At 52.7% G+C, this 27,736-nt stretch overlaps 1 protein-coding gene across 5 annotated transcripts in view; it reads right to left on the reverse strand.

The window, feature by feature from the left end:
* The window catches only part of GRTP1 (growth hormone regulated TBC protein 1), a 35,371-nt gene extending 14,813 nt beyond the window's left edge, over positions 1 to 20,558 (reverse strand). For 2 of the 5 annotated variants that reach the window (XM_007960994.3, XM_007960992.3), the window contains exons 1-5: positions 20,414 to 20,544; positions 20,156 to 20,304; positions 11,127 to 11,285; positions 7,239 to 7,363; positions 2,654 to 2,750 (exon numbers count right to left, since the gene is read on the reverse strand). In XM_007960994.3, coding sequence (XP_007959185.2) covers positions 2,654 to 2,750; positions 7,239 to 7,363; positions 11,127 to 11,285; positions 20,156 to 20,304; positions 20,414 to 20,445 — 562 coding nt within the window. In that variant the 5' untranslated portion in view covers positions 20,446 to 20,544. Of the gene's footprint in view, positions 1 to 2,653; positions 2,751 to 7,238; positions 7,364 to 11,126; positions 11,286 to 19,454; positions 20,107 to 20,155; positions 20,305 to 20,413 lie in introns of those variants that run through there. The other 3 variants (XM_007960993.3, XM_073014537.1, XM_073014538.1) reach the window with 3 other exon arrangements.
* Between the last annotated feature and the right edge of the window lie 7,178 nt (positions 20,559 to 27,736).

Genomic DNA, 27,736 nt, shown 5'->3' on the forward strand with positions numbered 1-27,736 from the left:
TTTTTTTTTTTTTTTTTTTTTCTTTTTTAGATAGAGGCTCGCTCTGTCTCCCATGCTGGAGTGTAGTGGTGTGATCTCAGCTGACTGCAACCTCAGCCTCCCAGGTTCAAGTTGATTCTTGTGTCTCAGCCTCCTGAGTAGCTGGGATTACATGCGTCCGCCACCACACCTGGCTAATTTTTATATTTTTAGTGGAGATGGTGTTTTGCCATGTTGGCCAGGCTGGTCTTGGTCTTGAACTCCTAACTGCCCGCCTCGGTCTCCCAAAATGCTAGGATTATAGGCGCGAGCCACGGCTCCTGGCTGTCACTTTTTATTCTATAACAAGTACCGTATTTTTTGAACTTCTGAAATGAGAATATGTCTGTGTATTTCTTGTATAACTTAAAAAGCAGCAATTAAGAGCAGAATAACAGTGGCACTGAAGTGACCTAGTTTGGGTAACTATAACTTAGGGAAGGACAGATATTAGAGCAGGATGACTGTGGCACTGAAACAACCTGCTTTGGTCACTATAACTTAGAGAAGGACGTATATTTCCCTCTTTTCTCTGCCGCTGGGAGAGCTCTGCCGGGATCGGAATAACCCCTTTTCCTCCCATAATCCTAAAAGTTTAGTTTTTATACTTTCTTTTCTTTTTGAATCCAGACCTATTTGCATTGCAGTTTCGTTCAACTTAATCTCATAATGAATATAGGAAACGACGTCTCAAGGACTGAGAATGCACCTGTCCATCACACCAGCACGGCGGGGCCTGCCCCTGCCCCTGCCCTCTGGGTTGGCACTGAGCCCTCCGACCTGAGCTCTCACCTGCTGCTGCTTGGGGTCCGCCCCCCACAAAGACGGAACTCGTGTGTGCTCCCCGATGTTTTCCACACCCCTGAACAGTGCCCAGAACATGATAGGCTTTCAACAAAAATGTGGTGAAAAGAATTGCATGGCCCACGGGTGGGAAGATTCGCCGTGATTTGCACTCGGACATCACTGAAGCAGGCTGTGAGCCTGTGTCCACGTCCTGCCAATCCTACATCTGGATGTCTCCTAACTCCATCTGCCTCTGGTTTCACCATTCCACCTGGTCCAGGCGTTCACCGAACTGAGCTGCGACAGTCGGCATCCTTTCTGCCCCGCGAGGCTCTGCCTCCTGCTGCTGCTGCGCCGGTCCGTGGCCTCCAGCCGGGCGAACGGCTCTTCCTGCTCCCGGGAGCTCTGCGGGGCTCCCTTCCGCTGGGGTGGCTCCGCCAGGCTGGTCTCTGGCATCTCCATTTCTGTGGCCTTGGGTTGAGGGTGGCACTGATTCCTCCCTGCCCTTAACGATGCATTGAGCTTTGCCCCGTCCGTGAGGACACGCACTATGGTCTGTGAGTCACACAGCCAGGATCTGAACCAGGCTCGGCCACGTACAGCGGTGGTCAGGCCAGCACGAAGACTCTCCCGGCCTTCAGTGTCCTCACCCTGGAAATGGGGTGGGTGACTGTCTGTGGGGTGTGACTGTCCTGAGGACGAGCACAGCTCAGTGGGAACCTGACACACACCATGCGCTCACCAGGCAGGAGCTGGAGCCACACACCCCCACCAGGCTCCAAACACTGGGGACTGGCCTGGCTGCCCCTCACGTCTCCTCTGCCCTACAGGATGAACACGCAGCCCCTTGACCCAGCACCACAGCCAGGCTGGGGAAGGGCAGAGTGGTCTCAGCCCCAGGTCCTGCCTGCCCGACAGCTCCTCGACTTCTCTTCCCAAGTGACCTGAGCCTGCAGCCCATCGTCTGAACTGGCCTTCACTATAACCCCTGGATAACTTACTAATAAATACATTTTAATTATTAAATAATTAAACATTAATACATAGAAAAGTGGAAAGGTTTGAAAAGAAGGTTTTCACCTTAAAAAGTAAGTACTTACTTAAAAAGTAACTATGGATATACATAGCACAATTGTGCTCTTGCTAGTATTCACAAACTCGGTAACAAATACACACATGAAACCAAGACAGCCTCTCAGAGATTCTGTGATCAATACAAGCTACACTGTGGCCCTCAACGGACACAGAAGTTGCCAACTGAGGAGCGGGTGAGCCAACCACGCAGCCCCAGCTGCCCGCAAGGGTCAAGACAGCACAGAAGGGCCTCTGCTGGCCCAGGAGCAAGCAGCCGCCGCAGCTGGGACCTGGCCACTTACACGGGTTTCTCCTCTTCGACTCAATTTCAAAGACTTTTTTTTACTGCAAAAAGATTTTTGGCCAGACATGGTGGCTCATGCCTGTAATTCCAGCACTTTGGGAGGCCGAGGCAGGCAGATCACCTGGGGTCAGGAGTTTGAGACCAGCCTGACCAACACGGTGAAACCCCGTCTCTACTAAAAATACAAAATTAGCCGGGCGTGGTGGCACACACCTGTAATCCCAGCTACTTGGGAGGCTGAGGCAGGAGAATCACTTGAACCCAGGGGCAGAGGTTCCAGTCAGCCAAGATCACGCCACTGCACTCTAACCTGGGCGTCAGAGCGAGACTCTGTCTCAAAAAAAAAGATTTTAACCTCAACTCCCAAACTATTCAACCATGTTTTAATTAAATCTTGATTTCTCAGCGGAATCACTTTGCCAGCACCAGAAACAGGACAGTTCAGGCATACCGCAGGAATTTTCAACATACCAGGTAGTATTCTTCCAACAAGAGCATCTAACAGCCAAAAAGATTCCTCTTCATTATTCGTTATAAGAATCAGATATCCTGCTATAAAATTCATTCCCTGAAATTAGAAAAATGAGAAACAGAAATTCACATTGAGTTTTAAGCCTCCATACGATTCTGCAATTATTCAGCTACTAACGACCCAGTTTCCATTTCTCCTGCTTTTCCCTAAAACCTGCAAAATTCCAGAATGATCCTTTAGTGGAACTCTAGAGTCACTAAATACCTACCATCTAGTAATGTGTTTAGTCAAGCTTACGTGAAGAAAAGTAAAAGCAAAAAGAAACACTTTAAAGAAATCTTGAATACTAAAATCAAAGACTCATCCACTAATGGTAACCTTGTGATAAAAAAACATAACTTACCATTGGTTTCTAAAGAAATTACTATATATCAACAACATGAAACTCTCTACCCGAGAGAAAACTATACCAATGACCACATTTTATAAAAACTGTAAGGAACATGTTCTGACACGCGGGTGTTGGGAGAATTTCGTGGTGGAGACCGTTTCGGGAAATCCATGCGCACACCTGCCAAAGGGGTGCTGCCTCAAACATCACATATGTGACCCTCTCCATTGAGGGCAGCCCCAGACCCTGTGGCCGAGAGCAGACCTGGGGGGACCTCTGTGGCCGAGAGCGGACCCGGGGGGAGCTCTGTGGCCGAGAGCGGACCCGGGAGGACTTTTGTGGCCAAGAGCGGACCCAGGGGGAACTCTGTGGCCGAGAGTGGACCCGGGGGGACCTCTGTGGCCGAGAGTGGACCCGGGGGGACCTACGTGGCTGAGTGGACCCGGGAGGACCTCTGTGGCTGAGAACGGATCCCTTCGAGTGGACAGTGCTACTGGTCCTGGGAGAGGGCGACCATGTGGACAGTGTGGACACATGGAAATGCAGGTGGGTGATCATCGTGGAGAAAAGGCAGAACATGGCCAGGCACAGTGGGGGATCCCAGCACTGTGAGAGGTAGAGGCAGGAGGATCACCTGAGCTCAGGAGTTCAACACCAGGCTGGGCAACATGGCAAGACCCCGATCTCTACAAAACATACAAAAATTACCCAGGCTTGGTGGTGCACCTGTGGTCCCACTCTGGAGGCCAAGGTGAAGAACCACTCGAGCACAGGAGGTTGAGGCTCAATGAGCCAAGATCACACTACTGCACTCCAGCCTGGGTGACAGAGCAAGACCCTGTGTGCACTGTGTAACTACACGTCTGCTACGCATTGAACTGTGTCCCCCGCCCAAAATTCAGCTGTTGAAGTCCTAACCCCTAGTACCTCAGGTTGGGACCTTGTTTGGGAGAAGGACTGTTGCAGATGTCATTATGGATGCGGTCATGGAGGAGTTGGTGGGCCCTAATCCAAGCCTGGTGTCCTTGTCTTAGGCGGAGCTTCAGACACAGGCACACACAGGAGAACGCACGTGGAGATGGAGGCAGGGACTGGAGTAGTGATGCTGCCCACCAAGGGGCACCCAGGACTGCCAGGAACCAGCAGAGTCAGAGCGAGGCCTGGCACAGTCCCTTTGTCACAGCCTCAGAAACAGCCCACCGTGCAGACATCGTGACTTCAGACCCCGCAGACGCCGCGACCTCAGATGCACAGCCTCCAGAGCCGAGAGAATTCGTTTCCACTGTTTACTAGGCTGTGGTGTTTCCTTAGGGGTCCACAGCAAGCTAACAGGTGCACATCTACGCACACACATGTACATATGTGCCTGTAGGTTCCAAATGCCAGCTGAGCTCTGGCATTCTGTTAGTATGTAACATTGTGTTTGTGGTTTGTTTTTTAAGAATAGAGATGGGGTCTTGGGGCCAGGCGCGGTGGCTCACGCCTGTAATCCCAGCACTTTGGGAGGCCGAGGCAGGCGGATCACGAGGTCAGGAGATCAAGACCATCCTGGCTAACACAGTGAAACTCCATAACTACTAAAAATACAAAAAATTAGCTGGGCGTGGTGGCGGGCGCCTGTAGTCCCAGCTACTCGGGGGGCTGAGGCAGGAGAATGGCGTGAACCTGGGAGGCGGAGCTTGTAGTGAGCCATGATTGCGCCACTCACTCCAGCCTGGGCGACACAGCGAGACTCTGCCTCAAAAAAAAAAAAAAAAAAAATAGAGATGGGGTCTTGCTGTATTGCCCAGGCTGGTCTTGAACTCTTAGCCTCAAGCAAGCAATCCTCCTGCCTTGACCTCCCAAAGTGCATGATTATAGGAAAGGGCCACCCAGGTGGGTGATGTTTTTTTGGTTTGTTTCTCACTTTTTTGGAGACAGGGTGTTGCTCTGTTGCCCAGGCTGGAGTGTAGTGGTGCAATCATGGCTCATGGCAGGCTTGACCTCCCAGGCCCAAACGACCTTCTCACCTCAGCCCCTTGCATAGCTGGGACCACAGGTGTGTGCCACCACACCTGGCTAATTTTTTAACATATTTTGTAGAGATGGGGTCTTGCCACCTTGCCCAGGCTGGTGTTTGCGTTTTATTAAAGCTGTTTTTAAAACGCGAAGGAGCAGAAAATAGAATGACGTAGAGGATTTCTTGCCCACTCTACCTCAACTCCAGAAGGCCAAATTCTTGCTCCTGGACAGTCATAAAAGCAAGGAATGGCAGCAATTCTGTCTGCAAAGGAGGGACTCTCCCAGCTTCACCTGACACGGCACTGCCTGCCCGCCCCAGAGCCGCACACGCGCAGCATGCGGAGCAGCTGGTGAGGACAGCGTGGTCCTGTGGCTCTGCTGCTGGCCTGTCTCAGGGCGTTCCTCACGCACACGTCCACCCTTTCTCCTTGGGAGCATTCACTCTGCCAGGGGCCAGGCCCAGGGCTGTCCAGGCAGGGGCTCCACACTCCCACAAACGTTCGCTCAAACTGCATTTTCTGGTTGGTGCACGCCTGGCTCCTGGCTCCTACAGGAAGTTTCCGGTGGCATCACTGGGCCTGCTGGGTTTGAACCATCGCGACAATGTCCTTCCCCGTCCTCCTAGAAACATTTAAGCCAGCCACAACCCCTAGAAGCCTGTGAAGCACATGACCTGAAATGCCAGAAAAGCACTCTCCAATCCCGGTGGCAGCTGTGGGCTCCAGGCTCCCAGCCACTGGGACTCACAGGCAGTCACAGGCCGTGTGTGCACCTGGAAACCATCAGGGAGGCCAGCCCTGCCCAGATGCCTGCCCTGCCCTCGGCGAGCTCAGAGAGACTGGAACAGCACCACCGGCGAAAGGCCCAGGCAGGGCACACACAGGCTGGGAGACTGCACGGCTCCTGGCTGCCCCCAGTTCCGACCTGTTCACTCCACCAGTTACTAAGAGCAATGCCCTTAATATGCACCCAGCTAGGTGGCCTCCAGGGGGCGCAGGGACTCTCCCAACCACACCTGCTGGTTCACACCACAGAGCCAGCCGGGGGATGACAGTGTAGACAGCAGACACTCTGGGAGTGGCCTCAGAGGACAACACACAGCTCACAGCACACGCATCCCATAGCACACGCACCCCACAGCACGTGCACCTCACCGCACACATATCCCATAGCACACATGCCCCATAGTACACAAGCCTTCCAGCATACACACGACACAGCACACACACCGCACAGCACATATATCCCACAGCACATATATCCCACAGCACATATATCCCACAGCACATATATCCCACAGCACATATATCCCACAGCACATATATCCCACAGCACATATATCCCACAGCACACGCACCCCACAGCACACATATCCCACAACACATATATCCCACAGCACATATATCCCACAGCACACGCACCCCAGAGCACACATATCCCACAACACATATATCCCACAGCACATATATCCCACAGCACACGCACCCCACAGCACACATATCCCACAACACATATATCCCACAGCACATATATCCCACAGCACATATATCCCACAGCACATATATCCCACAGCACACGCACCCCACAGCACACGCACCCCACAGCACACATATCCCACAGCACATATATCCCACAGCACATGCACCCCACAGCACATACATCCCACAGCACACGCACCCCAGAGCACATATATCCCACAGCACACGCACCCCACAGCACACACACCCCACAGCACATGCACCCCACAGCACATATATCCCACAGCACACGCACCCCACAGCACACGCACCCCACAGCACACGCGCCCCACAGTACACATTTCCCACAGCACACACATGCCCCACAGTACACACCCCACAGCATACGCACCCCACAACACAGCACACATGTGCCCAACACACGCCCCACAGCACACATTTCCTACAGCACACACGCACCCCACAGCACTCGCCCTCTGTGCCCCGTGCTCACTGATTCTCCCCCCGCTGCCTGAGGCCGAAACAAGGTCGTCAGCTGCTGCTCCCTGTCCTCCCTGCTGGCAAATGGTGTCCGAGCCTCGATGGGGCATCAGGATGTGGAATTCATGAACATTGTTGACAGAGACATGAAGCCGTCACTGCCGAGCCCGCAGCTGTGGACAGACCCGTCCTCACAGCCACCTCATGCTTGCGTCAAAGGGTCCCGAGGCTCACCTGGCAGTAGCCCACTCCCTGGTTATGGTGCCCATATGCCAGCAGCACATTGTACAGGGTCTTCTGCAAGCAGGGGTCCGTGGTCTTCCGAAACTTCACATTGTCGGGGAAGGTCCGGTTGAGGTCTGCGGGAAATTCAGAAGGAATCACCCACGGGTTTCTGCTCCACAAGCCTCCCACCCCTCCAGCTGCCCCGAGGGTGGCCACCTGGCTTCCACCTGGGACTTAGGGACTGGTTTTCACCCTGGCCGCACAGCAGACTCAACACAGCCAGAGCGACAGGCTCACTGGGCCAGGAAGGAGGGGGTGATCCTGGACTCGGGGTGGAGGGGGGCCCCAACCGTCCTTCCCGCAGAGTCAGGGACGGCAGAGCAACCCCAGAGCTGGCGGCCAGGCCATGGCGCTCCTTCCTCGATGCCCGTCTCCTCCCGGCCCCCAGCACAGGCCTCCTGCACCTCAGACCTTGCGCATAGTGGAGGGAGCTCTGCCTCGAGGACCCAGGGGGACAGGTGGAGAGAAATGCCCACAGAACTTTGGGACACTCTCCTAATTCCGAAGATGCAAAACAGAAGGAGACAGAATAAACTGAGACTCCTCAGAGATAAAGGACATGGCTGAGAGCTGAGAACGGAGAACTGAATAAACCTCGAGTTGTCAGCTCGTGTGTGCAGGAGGCATCCCTGCCGACCTCTTCCTTCCTCGGCACCAACTCCCTCCCCCCGTCTGACCCAGGCATCTCTTGGCAGGACAGTGGCCCTGGACAAGCTGTCTAGTGCCGGGGGATCCGGATACCACATGGGTCCCCGAGACTAACCAAGCCTCACGCTGGCCCAGTGCCAGGCCTCACTGAAGCTGACCTCCACGTTAACCCCGGACGCAAGCCGGGCAGGAAGGATAATGCTGGCTCGACAACTCCACTGGTTTCTGCTCCCACTGGCCCTGCCTCCGTTAGAGGTGTTCACCAGGCACCCCACGTGGTCACCAGCGGACGGCCGGTTCCAAGACTGACTCACAGCAGCCCCTGCCAGCCGTGACGCTGAGATGTGCACAGACACCCCACTCTGGAGGAACCCAACCGCCTCTAGTCTCTCCATAACGGCTGCAAAATACTGTGAGTCTGTTTCCAACCTCTGGCCCCAGGCCTTGTCTTTGCTTACAAAAAACTAGATTTGGGCGAACATTAGTTCAGTGCCTCAGAGCACATTATTTCTCATTGTGTGTTTTCTTACAAAAGAGCCTTTTTTTTTTTTTTAAATGGAATTCTAAACATTCCAAAAACTGGAATCAGTCAAGGGGAAGTTAGTATTTTTGCTATTTCAGACTAGAGTGACCAGCTGTGTTCATTTCTATGTAATATTTTTATTGAGTTTTTCCATATATATATATTTTTTGACATAGGGTCTCACTCTGTCACCCAGGCTGGAGTGCAGTGGTGCAATCATGGCTCACTGCATCCTCGACCTCCAGGGCTCAAGTGATCCTCCCACCTCAGCCTCCTGAGTAGCTGAGACTACAGGCACACACCACCATGCCTGGGCTAATTTACGTATTGTTTTGTAGAGACGGAGTTTTGCCATGTTGGCCAGGCTGGTCTTGAACTCCTGAGCTCAAATAATCTGCCTGCCTCAGCTTCCCGAAGTGCTGGGAATACAGGCGTGAGCCACCATGCTAAGCGTCTTGAGATGTTTTGATAACATCCTGTGGGAAAGGAGATGGCTCCATCTCCACTGTGGAGATGGCAGAGCATGGGAGCTTTCTGTCTGCACTGCGTGGCCTGGCATTGGCTCGGTGGGGCTGGACCATCCACTGCATGGCTCCTGAAAGATAACTGACCAGGTGCCTCCAATTACTAAGCACAGAACTGCCATGGATCCAGCAGCCCCACACTCTGGGTAGGAGCCCACAGCTGACAGCAGGGACCCAGCAGAATCCACATACCCAGGCTCACGGCCGTGCCACCCATAACAGCCACGCGGCAGGAGAGCCCAGGGGTCCACTGACAGGTGGATAAATGAACAAAATGTTTTCTGCCCATGCGTGGAATATCATTCACTCTTAAAGGAGGAGGAAATTCTCACACGAGATGCAGCACAGAGGATCCCTGAGGACTGAGGCGAGGGAAAGGACCCCAGCAGCACAGGACGCAGCCCACAGGACTCCTCTTACGTGACCCTGGAGTTGCCAAAGCACAGAGACAAGTGCACAGCGGGCTGTCAGGGGCTGGGCAAGGACACGGGGGTGGTGCTTGACAATGGGGACAGAGCTTCAGCTTGGGAAAATGAAATGGTAAATTTTATATTAGGCATATTTTACCATAATTTAAAAAAAGATTCAGCCAGGCGAGTGGCTCACTCCTGTGACTCCAGCACCTTGGGAGGTGAAGAAGGGAGAATCCTCAGAGCCCAGGAGTTCAAAACCAAAACCCCATCTCTGCAAAAAAAATAAAAATTTAAAAAATGAGCCAGGTGTGGTGGTGCACACCTGTGGTCCTGATCACTTCCAGCTACGTGGGAGGCTGAGGCAGGAGGATCACTTGAGCCTGGTAGGTCAAGGCTGCAGTAAGCACTCACTGTGACTGCACTACCACACTCCAGTCTGGGCAACAGAGTGGCACCTGTCTCAAAAAAAAAAAAAAAAATCATCCAAAAAACCACAAAACAGAGCCTTTAAACTCATTTTCCAGACGGCAGTGCTCTGTTGTACTATGCACCCCCTCCCCACTGCGCCCGAGCTCTCCTCTTCCCACCCTGAATCAGCGTTTCTGCCGCCAGGCTGTGCCTCTGCTTGGAGACCTTTGGTGGCAATCACGCCGCGGTGAGGAGGCAGCCTCTCCCCGGCAGCCCCAGCCCCCAGCCTGGGTAGCCCCCTCCCCATTGGCTCAGCCCTGTGGACAGGAGACCCCCAGAAAGGGCAGCAGGATGCACCGTGTCCTCACCCTCCCAAGGCTTTCTAATCTCACAGCACTTTAAAGCCACTGGGTTTTTTAAAATTAAGTATATTGTGTTTAAGTGTGTATTTCTCAAAAACTGTTAAAATCAGAAGGGCAGATGTACTTTCTAAAAATCTAATTATTCAATTTAGGTTAACCAATTTTTCTTTTTTCTTTTCTTTTTTTTGAGATGGAGTTTCACCCTTGTTGCCCAGGCTGGAGTGCAATGGTGCGATCCCAGCTCACCGCAACCTCCACCTCCCGGGTTCAAGCGATTCTCCTGCCTCAGCTCCCGAGTAGCTGGGATTACAGACATGCACCACCATGCCCGGCTGTTTTTGAATTTTTAGTAGAGGGGGGTTTCTCCATGTTGGCCAGGCTGGTCTCGAACTCCTAATCTCAGGTGGATCCGCCCTCCTCGGCCTCTCAAAGTGCTGGGATTACAGGCATGAGCCACCGCACCTGGCCTTAGGTTAATCAATTTTGTTAGCATTCTGAACTTCTGAGAGCCAGGGACCCTATGGCTATGTGATTACTGAGAAAGTCAGAGGAGAAGGGAGTCCAGCAATTATGACAGACACAAAAATGGAAGCCCTGGTGCACGGCCTCATGAACACGGCTGCGTACGATGGCCACACGACCAGTGCCTGGCACAAAGCCCGCCGGTAACAGAGGCTGCGTCTCACTGTCCTGCAGGTCTTCATGGAGCATATCTGCTCCTTCGTGACCATTTCCGTATTAGCCAGCTAGGCACGTGAATATTTGCTGAGTGAATTACGATCATTGTTCTCCCCTTGCAAAGGCTTCAGTTTTGATTCTTTCGTGGAGGAAGACGTAACTTTAAGTTAAAACCAGCAGACGCACCACTCACTCCTGGACACTGAGACTAGACACTGGGTGGAAACCAGTTCCTTCTGGCCCCCGGGCCCTGTGCCAGAGCCTGATCCCCGCTGCCTCACCTGTCCTGATGGCGTCCTCCAGCCTGTGGTTTCTCTCTCCCTGGAGAAGCCGGTGATAGTAGCCGGGATTCTGGTCCATCTGAGCCTGGGCCCCACTCAGCGCCATCCAGACGCGGGCACGGTGCTCCAGCGGGACCCCCTTCCGGACATAGCGCTTCACTGAAGGCCGAGAGGACAGACAGCGTGTGAGCTGGACCAGAGGCCTGCAGGGCCCACACGTTCCTGCCACACTTTCTGCTTTCACCACTTACCTTCTTAAATCGAATATTAAAGAGACCCAGCTCTTCATCCATCTCCACCAAAACTGGTACATATACTCCTTCAAAAATTCTGCTCTCCTCCCCCTCTCAACAGAGCACAAATCAGACTGGCTACAGAACCACCCCCACCCCCACTTCGCCATCCCATGCAGGTGGTCAGGAAACAGAGCCGCGGTCAGACGGCTGCCCTGGAAGCTCCCTAAGAGCTGTGCAGAGGAGCAGCAAAGGGGCAAAACAGTGAGAGGCCAAGCTGAGAACAAGGACGTTGGTTGGGCTCAGCTGTGAGCACCTCAGGTGGGACGCCGCAGCTGGGAGACCACGGTTTTAGTGGCAGACGTCACTGTCCTCCTTGTGCAGTTATCTCTATACATTGAAAGCTACTCCATTTCGTGAGGATATTTTAATTGACTATAAAAATGTGAAAAATTAGTAATTTTCTAAAATTAGTATTTTCTAATAAACATATAGGGACAGAAGCCAAAAGCCATGAGCTATCTTCATTAGTAATACTGAGTAATTTCTTAGGCAGATGGAAAAGATATGCACGACTAACATCCGAATTAATTATGTTAAGTCCAAAGTTGTGACACCGTACTCTTAAGCTACAAAACCGATAATTTTCAAAGCAAATATTTAAAGTTTTGCTGTTTTCCTTTGATACTGCACTATACATATTTTACGTTTTTCGAGACAGAGTCTTGTTCTGTCGCTCAGGCTGGAGCGCAGTGGTGCAATCTCAGCTCACTGCAACCTCTGCCTCCCGGGTTCAAGCAATTCTCCTGCCTCAGCCTCCCAAGTAGCTGGGATTACAGGCGCGTGCCACCACGCCCGCTGGGACTACAGGCGCGCGCCACCATGCCCAGCTAATTTTTGTATTCTTAGTAGAGACAGGATTTCACCATGTTGGCCAGGATGGTCTCGAACTCTTGACCTTGTGATCCACCCACCTCGGCCTCCCAAAGTGCTGAGATTATAGGCGTGAGCCACCGTGCCCAGCCCTGCTCATATTTGAAAAGAAACCATTATTTTAAAAGAAACCATACTTTAGAAAAGAAGGCATATGCAATTTGCGAAATTCTATAAGCTGCCATAAAAAGAAAAAAATCTGAGGCACCAGCTGTATTTAGCAGATAAAAACTTACAATAACTTCATAGGCTACAGTCAAGAAAAGGACTATCGGGTAAAACTTTATGAGCTCCAATTCCAAGGTGATCCACAGTGTATGATCCTCTGGACACGGGCAGATGATTGTGAGCTAGGTGATTACCGAGAAAATCAGGCTCTGGAAGGACAGGCCCTTGTCTGTCCACTGGGCCTCCCACTCCTGGAAGGGAACCTGGGAGGCAATAATAGCCCACTAAATACGTGACGAATGATACAAGGGCAAGGAGGGAAGACCCAGAGGAGAGAGAAAACAGACACTAATGCCATCCACTGAAAGCCAAAGAATCCCTCTTAAGGGCCGGGCGTGGTGGCTCACGCCTGGAATCCCAGCACTTTGGGAGGCCGAGGTGGGTGGATCATGAGGTCAAGAGATCGAGACCATCCTGGCCAACATGGTGAAACCCCATCCTCTAATAAAAATACAAAAATTAGCTGGGCATGGTGGTGCATGCCTGTAATCCCAGCACTTTGGGAAGCGGAGGCGGGTGGATCACAAGGTCAAGAGATTGAGATCACCCTGGCCAACATGGTGAAACCCCATTTCTACTAAAAATAAAAAAATTAGCTGGGCGTGCTGGCTTGTGTCTGTAGTCCTAGCTACTCGGGAGGCTGAGGCAGGAGAATCGCCTGAATGTGGCAGGCAGAGGTTGCAGTGAGCCAAGATCATGCCACTGCACTGCAGCCTGGTGACAGAGTGACACTCTGTCTCAAAAAAAAAAAAAAGAATCCCTCGTAAGAAACCCTCTTTTCTGGTTTAGAAACATATTTGGAGGATCAAGTTCAGGCAAGAACATCTCAATACACTTGGTTTATGGTTTATTCGCACTGCTTACAGGAACAAGAAAAACATGTTTTGCTTTATTTTTAAAATTCTACCAAAGACACCAATAATTCAGCCTGACTTTTCCTCCAAGTTAGTACAATTCGTACTAAGGTTTGCTGTAGGTCTCGTGACTCTTAGAGGGCAGCTTGACCAGGAATGTTCTGAATGAGTATTTGGTCATTCTGTGCTAAACAACAGCAGGAGAGGGCGAGTCCCAGCACAGGCAGAGACTGTTCTAACTGAGAGGGACAGAAGCAGAAAGGAGAGGCCATGCAAAAACCAGTGGTACTTCTACAAACTAATAATGAACAACTGGAAATCGTATATTTAAAATTGGGGCCTGGCGTGGTGGTTCATGCCTGTAATCCCAGCACTTTGGGAGGCCGAGGCAGGTGGATCACCTGAGGTATGAAGTTCAAGACCAGCCTGGTCAACATGGCAAAACCCCATCTCTACTAAAAAAAAATACAAAAATTAGCCAGGCCTGGTGGCAGGCACCTGTAATCCCAGCTACTTGGGAGGCCGAGGCAGGAGAATCTCTTGAACCTGGGAGGCGGAGGTTGCAGTGAGCTGAGATTGTACTACGGCACTCCAGCCTGGGAGACACAGCAAGACTCCATCTCAAAAAAATAAATACATAAAAATAAAAAAATTAAATTGGCATCATTTACAATAGCAACAAAAAATGAAAAGAGAAATACTTAGGTAAAAATCTAACAAAATATTTGCAGGATCCAAATGCTGAATACTGCAAAGAAATCAAATAAGACTGAAATAAACTAATAGATACACCATGTTCACGGATGGCAAGGCTCAATATTAAGATGTCAATTCTGGGCTGGGCGTGGTGGCTCAGGCCTGTAATCCCAGCACTTTGGGAGGCCGAGACGGGTGTATCACAAGGTCAGGAGATGGAGACCGTCCTGGCTAACCCGGTGAAACCCCGTCTCTACTAAAAAATACAAAAAATTAGCCGGGCGTGGTGGCGGGTTCCTGTAGTCCCAGCTACTTGGGAGGCTGAGGCAGGAGAATGGTGGGAACTCGGGAGGCGGAGCTTGCAGTGAGCCAAGATCACACCACTGCACTCCAGCCCGGGTGACAGAACAAGACTCCATCTCAAAAAAAAAAAAAAAAAAAGTCAATTCTTCCAAAGTTGATCTACAGATTCCTATATACACCTCCTTATCACTGTTCCAGGACAAAATACTTTGTGGACAATGACAAGCTGATTCTAAACTTTATATGCAAAGTGAAAAGAACCGAAACAATTTTGAAGATGAAGTTGGAGGAGACATATTACCTGATTTTATGCTTTACTATAAACCTGCAGTAAGACAGACAACGTGGTACTGGAGAAAAGTTAGACAAATGGAATAATGGGATATAAAAAGGAATCCAGAAAGAGACCCACACAAACAGAACCACTTGCTTTTTGATAAAAGTGCAAAGGAAATGTAATGCAGACAGAAGAGTCCATCTACAAAAGAATGACTAAAATAATGTTGGTAAAATAATGTTGGTGTTTACCAACAATATGAAGAGCTGGCAAGACTGTGGAGCAATTAGAACACTCGCACATTTGTGGTGGGAATGCCAAATTTTACTGCTGCGTTGGAAAGACGGTTTGTAATTTCTTACTAGTTAGTTAAACATGCACTTATCATATGACCCAGCGATCCCATACGAAGTGTTCAGTCAAGATCAGTGAAAACTAGTTCACACAAAAACCTGTAGGTGAATGTTATAATGTTGGCTTTGCACATTCCAAATGTCTTCAGTTGAGGAAGGGATTTTTAAAAATTGTAGGACATCCACGAAATGAAGTACCTCAGCAATAAAATGGAATGAACCATGGACACACACAGTCCTGGATGGATCTCCAATGCATTAAGTGAAAGAAACCAGACTCAAAGGCTACAATCTGTATGATTCCACGGACGACACCACGGAAATGGCTGAACTACGGGAATGGGGAAGAGGTCAGTGATGTGGGCAGTGGGCTGACTTCAAAGGACAGGATTGTTGAAGGTGACAGAATCTTGATTGTGGTGATGACTGCCTAGCCGTGTGTTTGCCCAAATTCACAGAACCATATACTGGTAAGAGTGAATTTTACTGTAAATTGCGAAAATTATTTGATAGGCCAGGGCAGTGGCTCATGCCTGTAATCCCAGGAGACTCCATCTCTAAAAAATCAATCTTAAAAATTAGCTGGACATGGTGGTGCACACCTGTAGTCCCAGCTACTCTGGAGGCTGAGGCGGGAGGATTGCTTGTCTAGGCTGCAGTGAGCTATGATCGTCCCACTGTCCTCCAGCTTGGGTGACAAAGCAAGACCCTGACTCAAATAATAACAATAATATCAAGGTTGTATTTAAGGGAAAGGTCAAAATGGTTAAATGCACCAGCTCTGGAGTCAGACACTGTGCTTCACTATGACTTGCAGGCTCCAGACCCTGAGCGTGCCTCGGTTTCCTCATCTGTAAGGTGAACAGAAGGCACCAAGCCTGTGCCCGAGGTCCCTGAGCAGCTCTGGCCGTTGGAGCAACACCCAGAAGCTTCACAGAACAAAGAATTCTGGGATTTTTTGATAAGTTTGTTATCTGGATTTACACTGTTTCTTTATAGAAGAATGAAAACCGTTTACTTGTCCTCACAGACTGACACTTTCCCAGGGGCAGGGCTAACCCACAGAGCGTCACTAATGTTTGCAGAAGTATAACATATCAATTCAAAACAGTTGGAAAATTTTTAAAAAGAAGCTACATCCAGAGAACTGACATCCATCTGTCTACCCTGACAAAGTTAGGCAAATCCCCAGTTTTTCGGTATATCTTTGAAAATACGTTTTCTCAATTTAATTTTAACTTAGGTGGTGTTAATATTCTAAGCCACCAGGAAGGAAGTCTCAAAGAAGCCAACGGCCCTGAAGCTGCTTCCCTGCAGACCTCCCTTCTCGAGATGGAGAATGAAATAGGAATTCCACAGGACTAAGTTTGTTGAATTTAGCCTTTCTAGGGAGGAAGAGGAAGTTGTCTTCCTAAGGGCTCCTGGTGGATATTTGCTACGGAAAAAGGAAAATGCAATTTTTATTGTACCCACCAAGAGTGTGATCAGGCAGAATACGTTATAACTATCCCTTAAGACATGTGGAATGCTGAGACTGGTAGATGACTGTGTTCCTGGAGACTTTAACATGGGAAGTGCAGATGACAATCCGCCAAAAACAGAAGAAAGAACTTTACCACCGTCAGCCCAATACCTGGCAGGAAGAAGTTGTATTCCCATTTTTGGAATAACTTGCCCACTCCTGTTTTATGCCCGACCCTTGCACTTGAGGCTCTGTCAGTGCCCATGAGCACCCTGACGGTCACACCGGGACCCAGGCCCCAGGCCAGGAGGGACACACGCGACCACAGACTCCTCGAGCCTCCCACCAGAGTCCCCAGCATCCCCACTCACTGCAGAGCAGGCCCACAGCCCTGTGGCTCCCACCCCTCAGGCTGAGGCTCATAGGGGACCAAAGAGACGTATTTGCTCACAGACCCATTCATGCCAGTGACACTACCATAATTACACAGTCCAGTTAACATTACATAAATCAGCCCAGCTTGGTGACTCATGCCTGTCTTCCCAGCACTTTGGGAGGCTGAGGTGGGTGGATCACTGGAGCTCAGGAGTTCGAGGTCAGCCTGGCCAACAAGACAAAACCCGTCTCTACTAAAAACACAACAATTAGAGGGGTGTGGTGGCAGGTGCCTGTAATCCCAGTTACTCAGGAGGCTGAGGCAGGAGAATTGCTTGAACCTGGGAGGCAGAGGTTGCGGTGAGCCGAGATTGTGCCACTGCCCTCCAGCCTGGCTGACAGAGCTAGACTTTGTCTCAAAAAACAAAAAAAAAATTAGATTAAAAAAAATTAAAGCAAAAAGAAGAAAGTTGTTACTTCAATAAAAACAAAGTGAAGTTTTTAGAAAGAGTTGATACAGACCAACGCTAAAAAAAAAAAAAAAAAGGCAAAACAAACTGTTGAATTACGTGTAAAATAACTGCAATGGATTGGGGAAAAGAATAAAAATCTGGAGGATTCTGCATCCGGATTGCTTTTTTCCTTTTCCCTGCTCTTCCCAGAACCCCCTCCCAAATCCATATTGGAAAGTGGGGGCAACGCACTGAGTGGTTCCCTAAAAAGGAAAATAGGGGACCCAAGTTAGCAGCCCCTAGTCAAAGAAAAGGAGAGCAAGAGGACAGACCCAAACGACAAATGCAAAGACAGAAGAATGAATGTGCAGTTGTGTTTTCTGTAAAAACAAAAAGTTTATGCACAACCGTACATCTTTCAGATGTTCTGCTGTAACCAACCTCCAGGTCACAGCCACAGGACTTCCCACGGACTTCCCCTGCTCTTAAAGCAAACTGCAGAACCAAGCGTGCACTTCTGCTCCTGAGGGGGATGGAAGGACAGTCCCCTTCGGTCATCTCTACAGGAGATGGGGGCCAGGGGTGGGAGAGAACTCCCTGTCACACTTTGTAGCCCTTAGTATGATTAAAGTGTTTACCATGTACATAAATTATGCTTTTTAAGTTCACATGTCTTATATACTTTTATCTTACTTTTTAAAATTAAAAGACCAGTTAACTTTTTTTTTTTTTTTTTTGAGGCGGAGTCTTCACTCTGTCGCCCAGGCTGGAGTGCAGTGGCACCATCTTGGCTCACTGCAAGCTCCGCCTCCTGGGTTCACGCCATTCTCCTGCCTCAGCCTCCCAAGTAGCTGGGACTACAGGCGCCTGCCACCGCGCCCGGCTAATTTTTTGTATTTTAGTAGAGACGGGGTTTCACCGTGTTAGCCAGGATGGTCTTGATCTCCTGACCTCGTGATCCGCCCGCCTTGGCCTCCCAAAGTGCAGGGATTACAGGCGTGAGCCACCGCGCCCAGCAAGACCAGTTAACTTTTAAGAATAAATCAGGCTCAGTGGCTCACACCTGTATTCCCAGCACTTTGGGAGGCCAAGGTGGGCGGATCACTTGAGGTCAGGAGTTCCAGACCGGCCTGGCCAAAATGGTGAAACCTGTCTCTACTAAAAATACAAAAATTAGCCTGGCGTGATGGTAGGTGCCTGTAATCCCGCTACTTGGGAGGCTGAGGCAGGAAAACCGCTTGAATCCAGGAGGCACAGGTTGGTTGCAGTGAGCTGAAATCACGCCACTGCACTCCAGCCTGGGAGACAGAGTGAGACTCTGTCTCAAAAATAAATAAATAGAAAAGAATAAATCAAAAGGAAAAATAAAGACACACGTTCCACTGGAAACATGTGAATATGCAGAGGCCACAGGGATGGGACATGATGCATTTGTGGGAAGCATATAGGATATTAGCTTCCATCTCCATAAAAAATTTAAAAATTAGCCTGGAGTGGTGGCGGCACCAGTGGTCCCAGCTACGTGGGAGGCTGAGCGGGGAGGATGGCTGGAGCCCAGGAGGTCAAGGCTACAGTGAGTGGTGATTGTGCCACTGCACTCAGAGGGATACCCTGTCTCAAATAAATAAATAAAAGCAAAAATTGATCTTTTCACCCCCTGCCTGGAAAACCTTTAACAGTTGGCTTCTCTGTGCCTGGCCGTGGTCACCACACACCTCCGACCCTCCGCCCAGGTGCAGGACCCCGGCTTCGTCTCTGCCCCTCCAGCTCCTACGGCCTGGAGCACACAGCTCATCCCTTGAAGCTCAGCTGCCATTCACATCCCCCTTCTCAGGAAGCCCCCAGGACTCCCCTTTGACCCCACTCATCTGAGTTCCTAGCTCCAGGGCACACTCCCACCAAGCCCTCACCCCAGGCAGGCACTTCATTCATTCACTGAACACACCGGGAAGTCGCCCGGCACTGCCGCAGGTTCTGAGGACTGAGCAGTGAATGAAAAATCCGGGGCAGGGAGGAAGGGTTTTGACTCCAGCAGAGGCTGTGCTGGGAAAGGCAGAGGTGAGGGGGTGCCCTCCGCACAGGGAAGCCTGGGGAGCTCCTGAGGAGGGGGCCCTGCAGCTAACCCCGAGGCGGGGGGGGCGGGCGGCCAGGCCAGTACTCACCGCAGCAGGAGGAGGCCTGGGGTCGCGGGGGAGCGGCAGGTGGAGCAGGACCCTGTGGGTCCCGTCACAAGGATGGAGTCTTGCTCTGTCGCCCAGGCTGGAGTGCAATGGCGCAGTCTCCGCTCACTGCAACCTCCGCCTCCCGGGTTCAAGTGCTTCTCCTGCCTCAGCCTCCAGAGTAGCTGGGATTACAGGCATGCGCCACCACGCCCGGCTAATTTTGTAATTTTAGTAGAGGCGGGGTTTCACCGTGTTTGTCAGGCCGGACTCAAACTCCTGACCTCAGGTGATCCGCCCACCTCGGCTTCCTAAAGTGCTGGGATTACAGGCGTCAGCCACCGCAGCCGGCATGGATCGAGTTTTGATCCATCCCGATCTGGCTCCCTTCTGGGAGAGACGGGTCTCCTTCGCGTCCGACCAGCCGGCCCATCCCAAAGCAGGAAAACAGGTCCCTGCGGCTGCCCTAGCTCCGAGCCGCAGCCAAGTCCCGACCTGCCCGGGAAGGTTCCTCCCCCTCCCTCCGCTCCCGGAGGCCGGACTTTGCCCCGCCCGTCCCAGCCCGACCCACCTGCGCCCTCGAGACCCACCTGCGCCGCCGGGACCCACCTGCGCCCTCGAGACCCACCTGCGCCGCCGGGACCCACCTGCGCCCCCGGGACCCACCTGCGCCGCCGGGACCCACCTGCGCCCCCGGGACCCACCTGTCCGGCTCCTGGGGACGCTCCCGCCCTGCAGCAGCCGGGACCACTTGATCGCCCTGCGGGTGAGCGTGACCAGGTAGCTGGAGAAAAACTTCTCGTAGGCGGCGTCGTCGAAGTCCTCAGGCCGCTCGAATCCGTACGGGTCGATCCTGCAACACGGAGAGAAGGAGGCCGGCGTCCCCGAAGTTTCCTCTGGGGGGTCGGGGGCCCGCTTGGGGACCGCAGCCTCCGGGGACGCCCGCACCCCGCGCCACCCACCTGGGGACCCGCGAGCGCTCGGGGGGCTCCATGTGGGGAGGGAGGCGCGCACCGAGCGAGGCCAGCGGGTCCCAGGTTCGCCTCCCGGCTCCTGGGCGCTCAAGTCCTTCCGGCGGGACCACGGGCGCGGGGGGGCGGGGCTGGGGGCGGGGAGGGGGAGGGGAGAGAGGAGGGGCAGGAGGGGGTGAGGGGCGGGGGAGGACCGGGGGAGGGGCGGGCGACGGAGGGCGGGGAATGGGCGGAGGGTGGGGGGGACGGGCGGAGGGTGAGGGGAACGGGCGGGGAGGGGGGAACGGGCGGGGAGGGGGGAACGGGCGGGGAGGGGGGGACGGGCGGAGGGTGAGGGGAACGGGCGGGGAGGGGGGGACGGGCGGAGGGTGAGGGGAACGGGCGGGGAGGGGGGGACGGGCGGAGGGTGGGGGGGAACGGGCGGGGAGGGTGGGGAACGGGCGGGGAGGGGGGGGAACGGGCGGAGGGTGAGGGGGACGGGCGGGGAGGGGGGGGGACGGGCGGGGAGGGGGGGACGGGCGGAGGGTGGGGGGGACGGGCGGGGAGTGGGGGGAACGGGCGGAGGGTGAGGGGGACGGGCGGGGGGGGGAACGGGCGGGGAGGGGGGGAACGGGTGGAGTGGGGGGGCGGGGCGGGGCCTGCTCCTGGGGCCTCGGTGGCCGCGGCGTCCCGGGCGGGGTCGGGCAGAGGGCAGAGTCGGGGGCGCCCCCCGCAGATCCCCGCGGCCTGGACCCGGGTGAGAAGAGCTGCTTCTGCGATTCCTTCAATCCTCAGTGCCTGGCGGATCCGACTCTGACACCTGACTCCTATTTGTATTTTATATTTTCTCCGCTGCATTTCAAGGCCGAGACCAACACACAAATGAGAGGCCCCCAGGGGCGCCCGCCCGTTCCTGGCCCCCTCAAACCAGGGCCGGGGTCCCCCCACCGGCGAGCCAGGCCTGGGAGAATCCGGGCAGCGCTGGTTCCGAACGGCTTCTTCTCGGTCCGCACTCCATGACATCGTCCTGAGATTTCAGCTGCTTTTCGTGTCCGGGAGGGCCCGGAAATTTGCCAGAACTGCGGATTTTGAATTTTGCTCTGGCGACGTGGCAAAGGGGAGACCCCAGAAGTGAGATGCTGGGGCGACCTCGCCCTGGGTCCCCCAGGGGTCTGGAGCGGGGGCTTCTCCGACACGCCTCTCCCCGCCTGTGATTGAGGCCCAGGGCGCCCCGACAGGCCCCAGGAGGAGCGGCCGTTCCCGGACTCCAGACGCGCTTTCCCGGGAGAAGCAGCCGGACCTTGTCTGGGTGAAGCGAGGATCACAGGCTCAGCGTCCCCTGCGGGTCCGTCAGGGCCTTTGGGAACCAACTTTGGGACCTTTCCATTGGTGTTTCCGGAATGTTCCATGCGAGTGCCACCCAGGAGCCTGGACAGCAGCGTGTGGAACGGACCAGTCCCTAAGTGCGGACTCCTGCCTCTGCCTTTCACCCTTCTCCAGCCCCTGCATGACTGTGGGGGTTCAGTGCTCAGCAGAGCAGAACCCCGACACGGTTCCTCCGTTCCTAGTCTGCTGGTTCTGGGAACTCCCCAGCTTTCAGCCCAGCTCCGCAGCACTGGCCTTTGGTAACAGCGGCGTCCTTCCTTTCAAAGATTGCACAGCCCCTACCCTAGGCTCTCACCTCCTTGGGATGTTTGGACCCAAACCAGGAGTCAGGGCCATAGCCTCCTGCCCCTCGGCCTACGGGTGCCCACAACCCAGGACTGACAGGTGGGCGTCCGTCCCCAGGGTCTTCGAACCCCCGTCTGGGCTCCTCTCTGCCTAAGTCGGTGACTCGCTGAACCCCTCTCCAGCTCTAACTGAAGCCCGTTTCCTACATCGCGTCCCTCGTGCTTTCTGGAGCAATGGACACAGTCCTGCTCCCCACTTCCCAGCACCCGGGGTCCTGCGGCCCAGACAGCCCCCACCGCCCAGCTCCTGTTCCAACCCCAGGCCTGGAAGCCGCACGGTCCCCCTTTTTCCTCATTCCTGCCCTCTGACCATGGAGATGGGGTTCTAACCTCCCCTCCCCACCACTGCGGTGGAGAGCAGTGTGGCGGGTGGCACAGACCGGGGGCCGCTGGCTCCCAAGCCTGAGTGTGATGGCAGGACCGCCACCAAGTGTATTTTTGGGCCAGATGTAGGGAGACTGTGGGAGCGGGTCAGATAAGAGCAGCGCCCTCCTGGAAGAGTGGAGAGGAGAGATACGGAGAGGCGGGAGCCCCAGGCTTAGGGTGGGCAGCCAGACCCAGGCGGCTAGAAAGGTCTCCTACTCCAGTCCAGGCCTGGCCAAGCCCCACCCTGGGACCTGACTGGGAGACAGCCTAGGCAGGGGTTCAGATGCAGCTTTCTCACATCTGCTGCCTGGTCAATGGGCCCCCCACCCACCTCCCCACACCCTGCTGCTCCGCTCCACACAAGAAAACCGCATTTGGCCTGACTCTTGAGACCTCACAGGTCTGACACACTTGCAATCATCCTTTCAGAAACAGTATCAAGTCTAGATTTTTTTTTTCTTTTTTTTTTAGACGGAGTCTCACTCTGTTGCCCAGGCTGGAGTGCAGTAGCACGATCTCGGCTCACTGCAAGCTCCGGCCTCCCGGGTTCAGGCCTTCTCCTGCCTCAGCCTCCCATCTCGGCTCACTGCAAGCTCCGGCCTCCCGGGTTCAGGCCTTCTCCTGCCTCAGCCTCCCGAGTAGCTGGGACTACCGGCACCTGCAACCATGCCCGGCTAATTTTTTGTGTTTTTGGTAGAGACGGGGTTTCACCACGTTAGCCCAGATGGTCTCGATCTCCTGACCTCATGATCTACCTGCATCGCCTCCCAAAGTGCTGGGATTACAGGCGTGAGCCACTGCGCCCAGCCAAGTCTAGATTTTTTTAAACACTCTCTATTTATTTATTTATTGCTCCTGGCAACCACTCTTCTACTTTCTGCTTCTATGCATTGGAGATTTGCTTTTTTTTTTTTTTTTTCCCTCTGGTGAGGGGGTGGTTTTCGACGGGGTCTCATTCTGTCACCCAGGCTGGAGTGCAGTGGTGTGATCTTGGCTCACTGCAGCCTGGAACTACCGGGCTCAAGTGATCCTTCTATCTCAGCCTCCTGAGTAGCTAGGACCACAGGCACGTGCCACCACACCTGGCTAATTTTTTAGTTTTTGTAGAGATAGGGGTCTTGCTATGTTGCCTAGGTGGTGCCAAATTCCTGGGCTCAAGCCATCCTCCCGCCCTGGCCTCCCGAAGCACTGGGGTTACCGGCATTGAAATGAGACCACCACTTCTCCTGCTGTCCTTCCCAGCTTCTCCCCCACCTCCCCTTTTCCCTAGTTTATAAGACAGGAAAAAAGAGAGAAAGCAAAAAGTTGGAAAGAAACAGAAGTAAGATAAATAGCCAGATGACCTTGGTGCTACCGCCCGGCCCTGGTGGTTAAAATAATAATAATAATAATATTAGTAATGTTAACCCCTGACCAAAACTACTCGTGTTATCTGTAAATTCCAGACATTGTGTGAGAAAGCACTGTAAAACTTCCTGTTCTGTTAGCTGATGCATGTAGCCCCCAGTCACATTCCTCATGCTTGCTTGATCTATTATGACATTTTCATGTGGACCCCTTAGAATTGCAAGCCCTTAAAAGGGCTAGGAATTTCTTTTTTGGGGAGCTCGACTCTTAAGCCGTGAATCTGCCGATGCTCCAGGCTGAATAAACCACTTCCTTCTTTAACCTGGTGTCTGAGCAGTTTTGTCTGTGGCTTGTCCTGCTACATTTCTTGGTTCCTTGACCAGGAATCGAACCTGGGTTGCAGCAGTGAGCACGCCGAATCCTAACCACTAGACCACCTGGGAAACTTAGAACTTTGTGTGAAATAGATTGGCCAGCATTAGAAGTGGGTTGGCCATCAGAAGGAAGCCTGAACAGGCCCCTTGTTTCTAAGGTATGGTACAAGGTAACTGGTAAATCAGGACACTCAGACCGGTTTCCATACATAGACACTTGGTTACAGCTGGTGCTAGACCCCCCACAGTGGCTAAGAGGGCAGGTGGCAGCAGAGCTAGTAGCAGAGGACAGAGAGCCAAGGAAGGATCCCACTCCACTCGCTGAGGGAAATCAACTCCTGAAGTTCTGTTCGACCCAACACCAGAAGATCCATTGCAGGAGATGGAACCAGTGATCCCAGGGGTGCCCTCCCTTTACCAGGGAGAGAGGCTCCCCACTCGTGAGTCCACAGTGCTTGCGCCTCCATAAGACAAACATATCCCTAGGCCATCCAGAGTAGACAGGGAGGAGGTGAAGCCTCGGGAGAAACCCCTCCCTTGGCAGCTCGTTTACGACCCAGAACTGGGATACAAATGCCCCTGAGAGAGCAGTGGTACACTGGGATAGATGAGGTTGGGCACACGGTGGAGACGCGTGTTTTTGTGTACCAGCCCCTCACCTCTGCCGACCTTGTCAACTGGAAAAGCAATACCCCGTCCTATACTGAAAAGCCACAAGCTCTAATTGATTTGCTCCAAACTATTATCCAGACCCATATCCCCACCTGGGCTGATTGCCACCAGCTGCTCATGTTCCTCTCTAACACGGATGAAAGGTGGAGCGTGCTCCAAGCAGCAACTAAGTGGCTGGAGGAACATGCACCAGCTGATTACCGAAACCCCCAAGAGTATGTGAGGACCCAGTTCCCAGGAACCGACCCTGGTGGGACCCAAATGAAAGAGAGGGTGTGCAAAGGCTGAACCGATACAGGGAAGCTCTCCTGGAAGGATTAAAGAGGGAGCCCAGAAGGCCACAAGGGTTAACAAGGTCTCTGAGGTCATTCAGGGGAAAGAAGAAAGTCCAGCACAATTCTACGAGAGACTGTGTGAGGCCTATCCTATGTATACTCCCTTCCATCCCGATAGCCCTGAAAATCAGTGCATGATTAACATGGCTTTAGTTAGTCAAAACGCAGAAGACAGAAGAAAACTGCAGAAACAGGCTTGGTTTGCAGGGATGAATACATCACAGTTATTAGAAATAGCTAACCAGGTGTTTGTAAACAGAGATGCAGTAATCCGTAAGGAAAACCACAGAGAGTGAATGTCAGGCCCAGTGAAACGCTGACCTGCTAGCTGCAGCAACCAGAGGGGCCCCCCCAAAGAGGCAAGGGAAGGGGGCGCCCAGGAAAGAAATTCAGCCTGGCTGTCAGAGTCTGCAGTGTAACCAATGTGCTTATTGTAAAGAAATAGGATATTGGACAAACAAATGCCCTCAGCTAAAAGGAAAACAAGGAGACTCAGAGCAGGAGACCCCAGACAAGGAAGAAGGGACCCTGCTCAACCTGGCAGAAGGGTTGTTGGACTGAGGGGGACCGGGCTCAAGTGCCCCCAAAGAGCCTACGGTCTGGATGACAGTTGGGGGTAAAGACACCAATTTTCTTGTAGATACTGGTGCTGAACATTCTGTAGTATCCACCCCGGTCGCCCCCTTATCCAAAAAGACTATTGACATAGTCGGAGCCACGGGGGTTTCAGCAAAGCAAGCTTTCTGCTTGCCTCGGACTTGTACTGTAGGAGGACGTAAAGTGATTCATCAGTTTTTGTACATGCCTGACTGTCTCTTGCCTTTGTTGGGAAGGGACTTGCTTAGGAAGCTGAAAGCCACTATCTCTTTTACAGAGCACGGCTCTTTGCTGCTAAAGTTACCTGAGACATGAGTCATTGTGACCCTTACAGTCCCCCGAGAGGAGGAATGGAGGCTTTTCTTAACTGAGCTGGGCCAAGAGATAAGACCAGCTCTGGCTAAGCGGTGGCCAAGAGTGTGGGTGGAAGACAGCCCTCCAGGGTTAGCAGTCAACCAAGCCCACGTACTTATAGAAGTTAAGCCTGGGGCCCAGCCAGTGAGGCAAAAACAGTACGTGGTCCCCAGAGAAGCTCTTGAAGGTATCCAGGTCCATCTCAAGCACCTGAGAACCTTTGAAATTATAGTTCCTTGTCAGTCTCCATGGAACACTCCCCTCCTGCCGGTTCCCAAGCCAGGGACCAAGGACTACAGGCCGGCACAGGATTTGCGCCTGGTTAATCAAGCTACAGTGACTTTACATCCAACAGTACCTAACCCGTACACATTGTTGGGGTTGCTGCCAGTTGAGGACACCTGGTTCACCTGCTTGGACCTGAAAGACACTTTCTTTAGCATCAGATTAGCCCCTGAGAGCCAGAAGCTCTTTGCCTTTCAGTGGGAAGATCTGGAGTCAGGTGTCACTACTCAGTACACTTAGACCCGGCTTCCCCAAGGGTTCAAGAACTCCCCAACCATCTTCGGGGAGGCATTGGCTCGAGACCTCCAGAAGTTTCCCACCAGAGTCCTAGGCTGCGTGTTGCTCCAGTACGTCGATGACCTTCTGCTGGGACACCCCACGGCAGTCGGGTGCACCAAGGGAACGGATGCCCTACTCCGACACCTGGAGGATTGTGGGTATAAAGTGTCCAAGAAAAAAGCTCAGATCTGCTGACAGCAGGTATGTTACTTGGGATTTACTATCCGACAGGGGGACGCAGCCTAGGATCAGAAAGAAAGCAGGTCATGTGCAATCTACTGGAGCCTAAGACCAGAAGACAGGTGAAAGAATTCTTAGGAACTGTAGGGTTTTGCAGACTGTGGATCCCAGACTTTGCAGTATTAGCTAAGCCTTTGTACGAGGTCACAAAGGGGGGGACCGGGAACCTTTTGAATGGGGATCCCAACAACAGCGAGCCTTTCATGAGTTAAAGAAAAAACTTCTGTCAGCCCCAGCCCTGGGGCTACCCGATCTGACAAAGCCTTTTACATTGTATGTGTCAGAGACAGAAAAGATGGCAGTTGGAGTTTTAACCCAAACTGTGGGGCCCTGGCCGAGGTCGTGGCCTATCTCTCTGAACAACTAGACGGAGTTTCTAAAGGATGGCCCCCGTGTTTGAGGGCCTTGGCAGCAACTGCTCTACTAGTACAAGAAGCAGACAAGCTGACTCTTGGGCAAAACCTGAACATAAAGACCCCCCATGCTGTGGTGACTTTAATGAATACTAAAGGACATCATTGGCTAACGAATGCTAGACTCACTAAGTACCAAAGTTTGCTCTGTAAAAATCCCCGTATAACCACTGAAGTTTGTAACATCCTGAACCCCGCCACCTTGCTCCTGGTATCAGAGAGCCCTGTCGAGCATGACTGTGTTGGACTCAGTTTACTCTAGCAGACCTGACCTCTGGGACCAGCTTTGGGCAACAGTAGACTGGGAACTATACGTGGATGGGAGCAGCTTCATCAACCCACA

Source organism: Chlorocebus sabaeus, chromosome 3 (assembly GCF_047675955.1).
Source record: "Chlorocebus sabaeus isolate Y175 chromosome 3, mChlSab1.0.hap1, whole genome shotgun sequence".
NCBI lineage: Eukaryota > Metazoa > Chordata > Mammalia > Primates > Cercopithecidae > Chlorocebus > Chlorocebus sabaeus.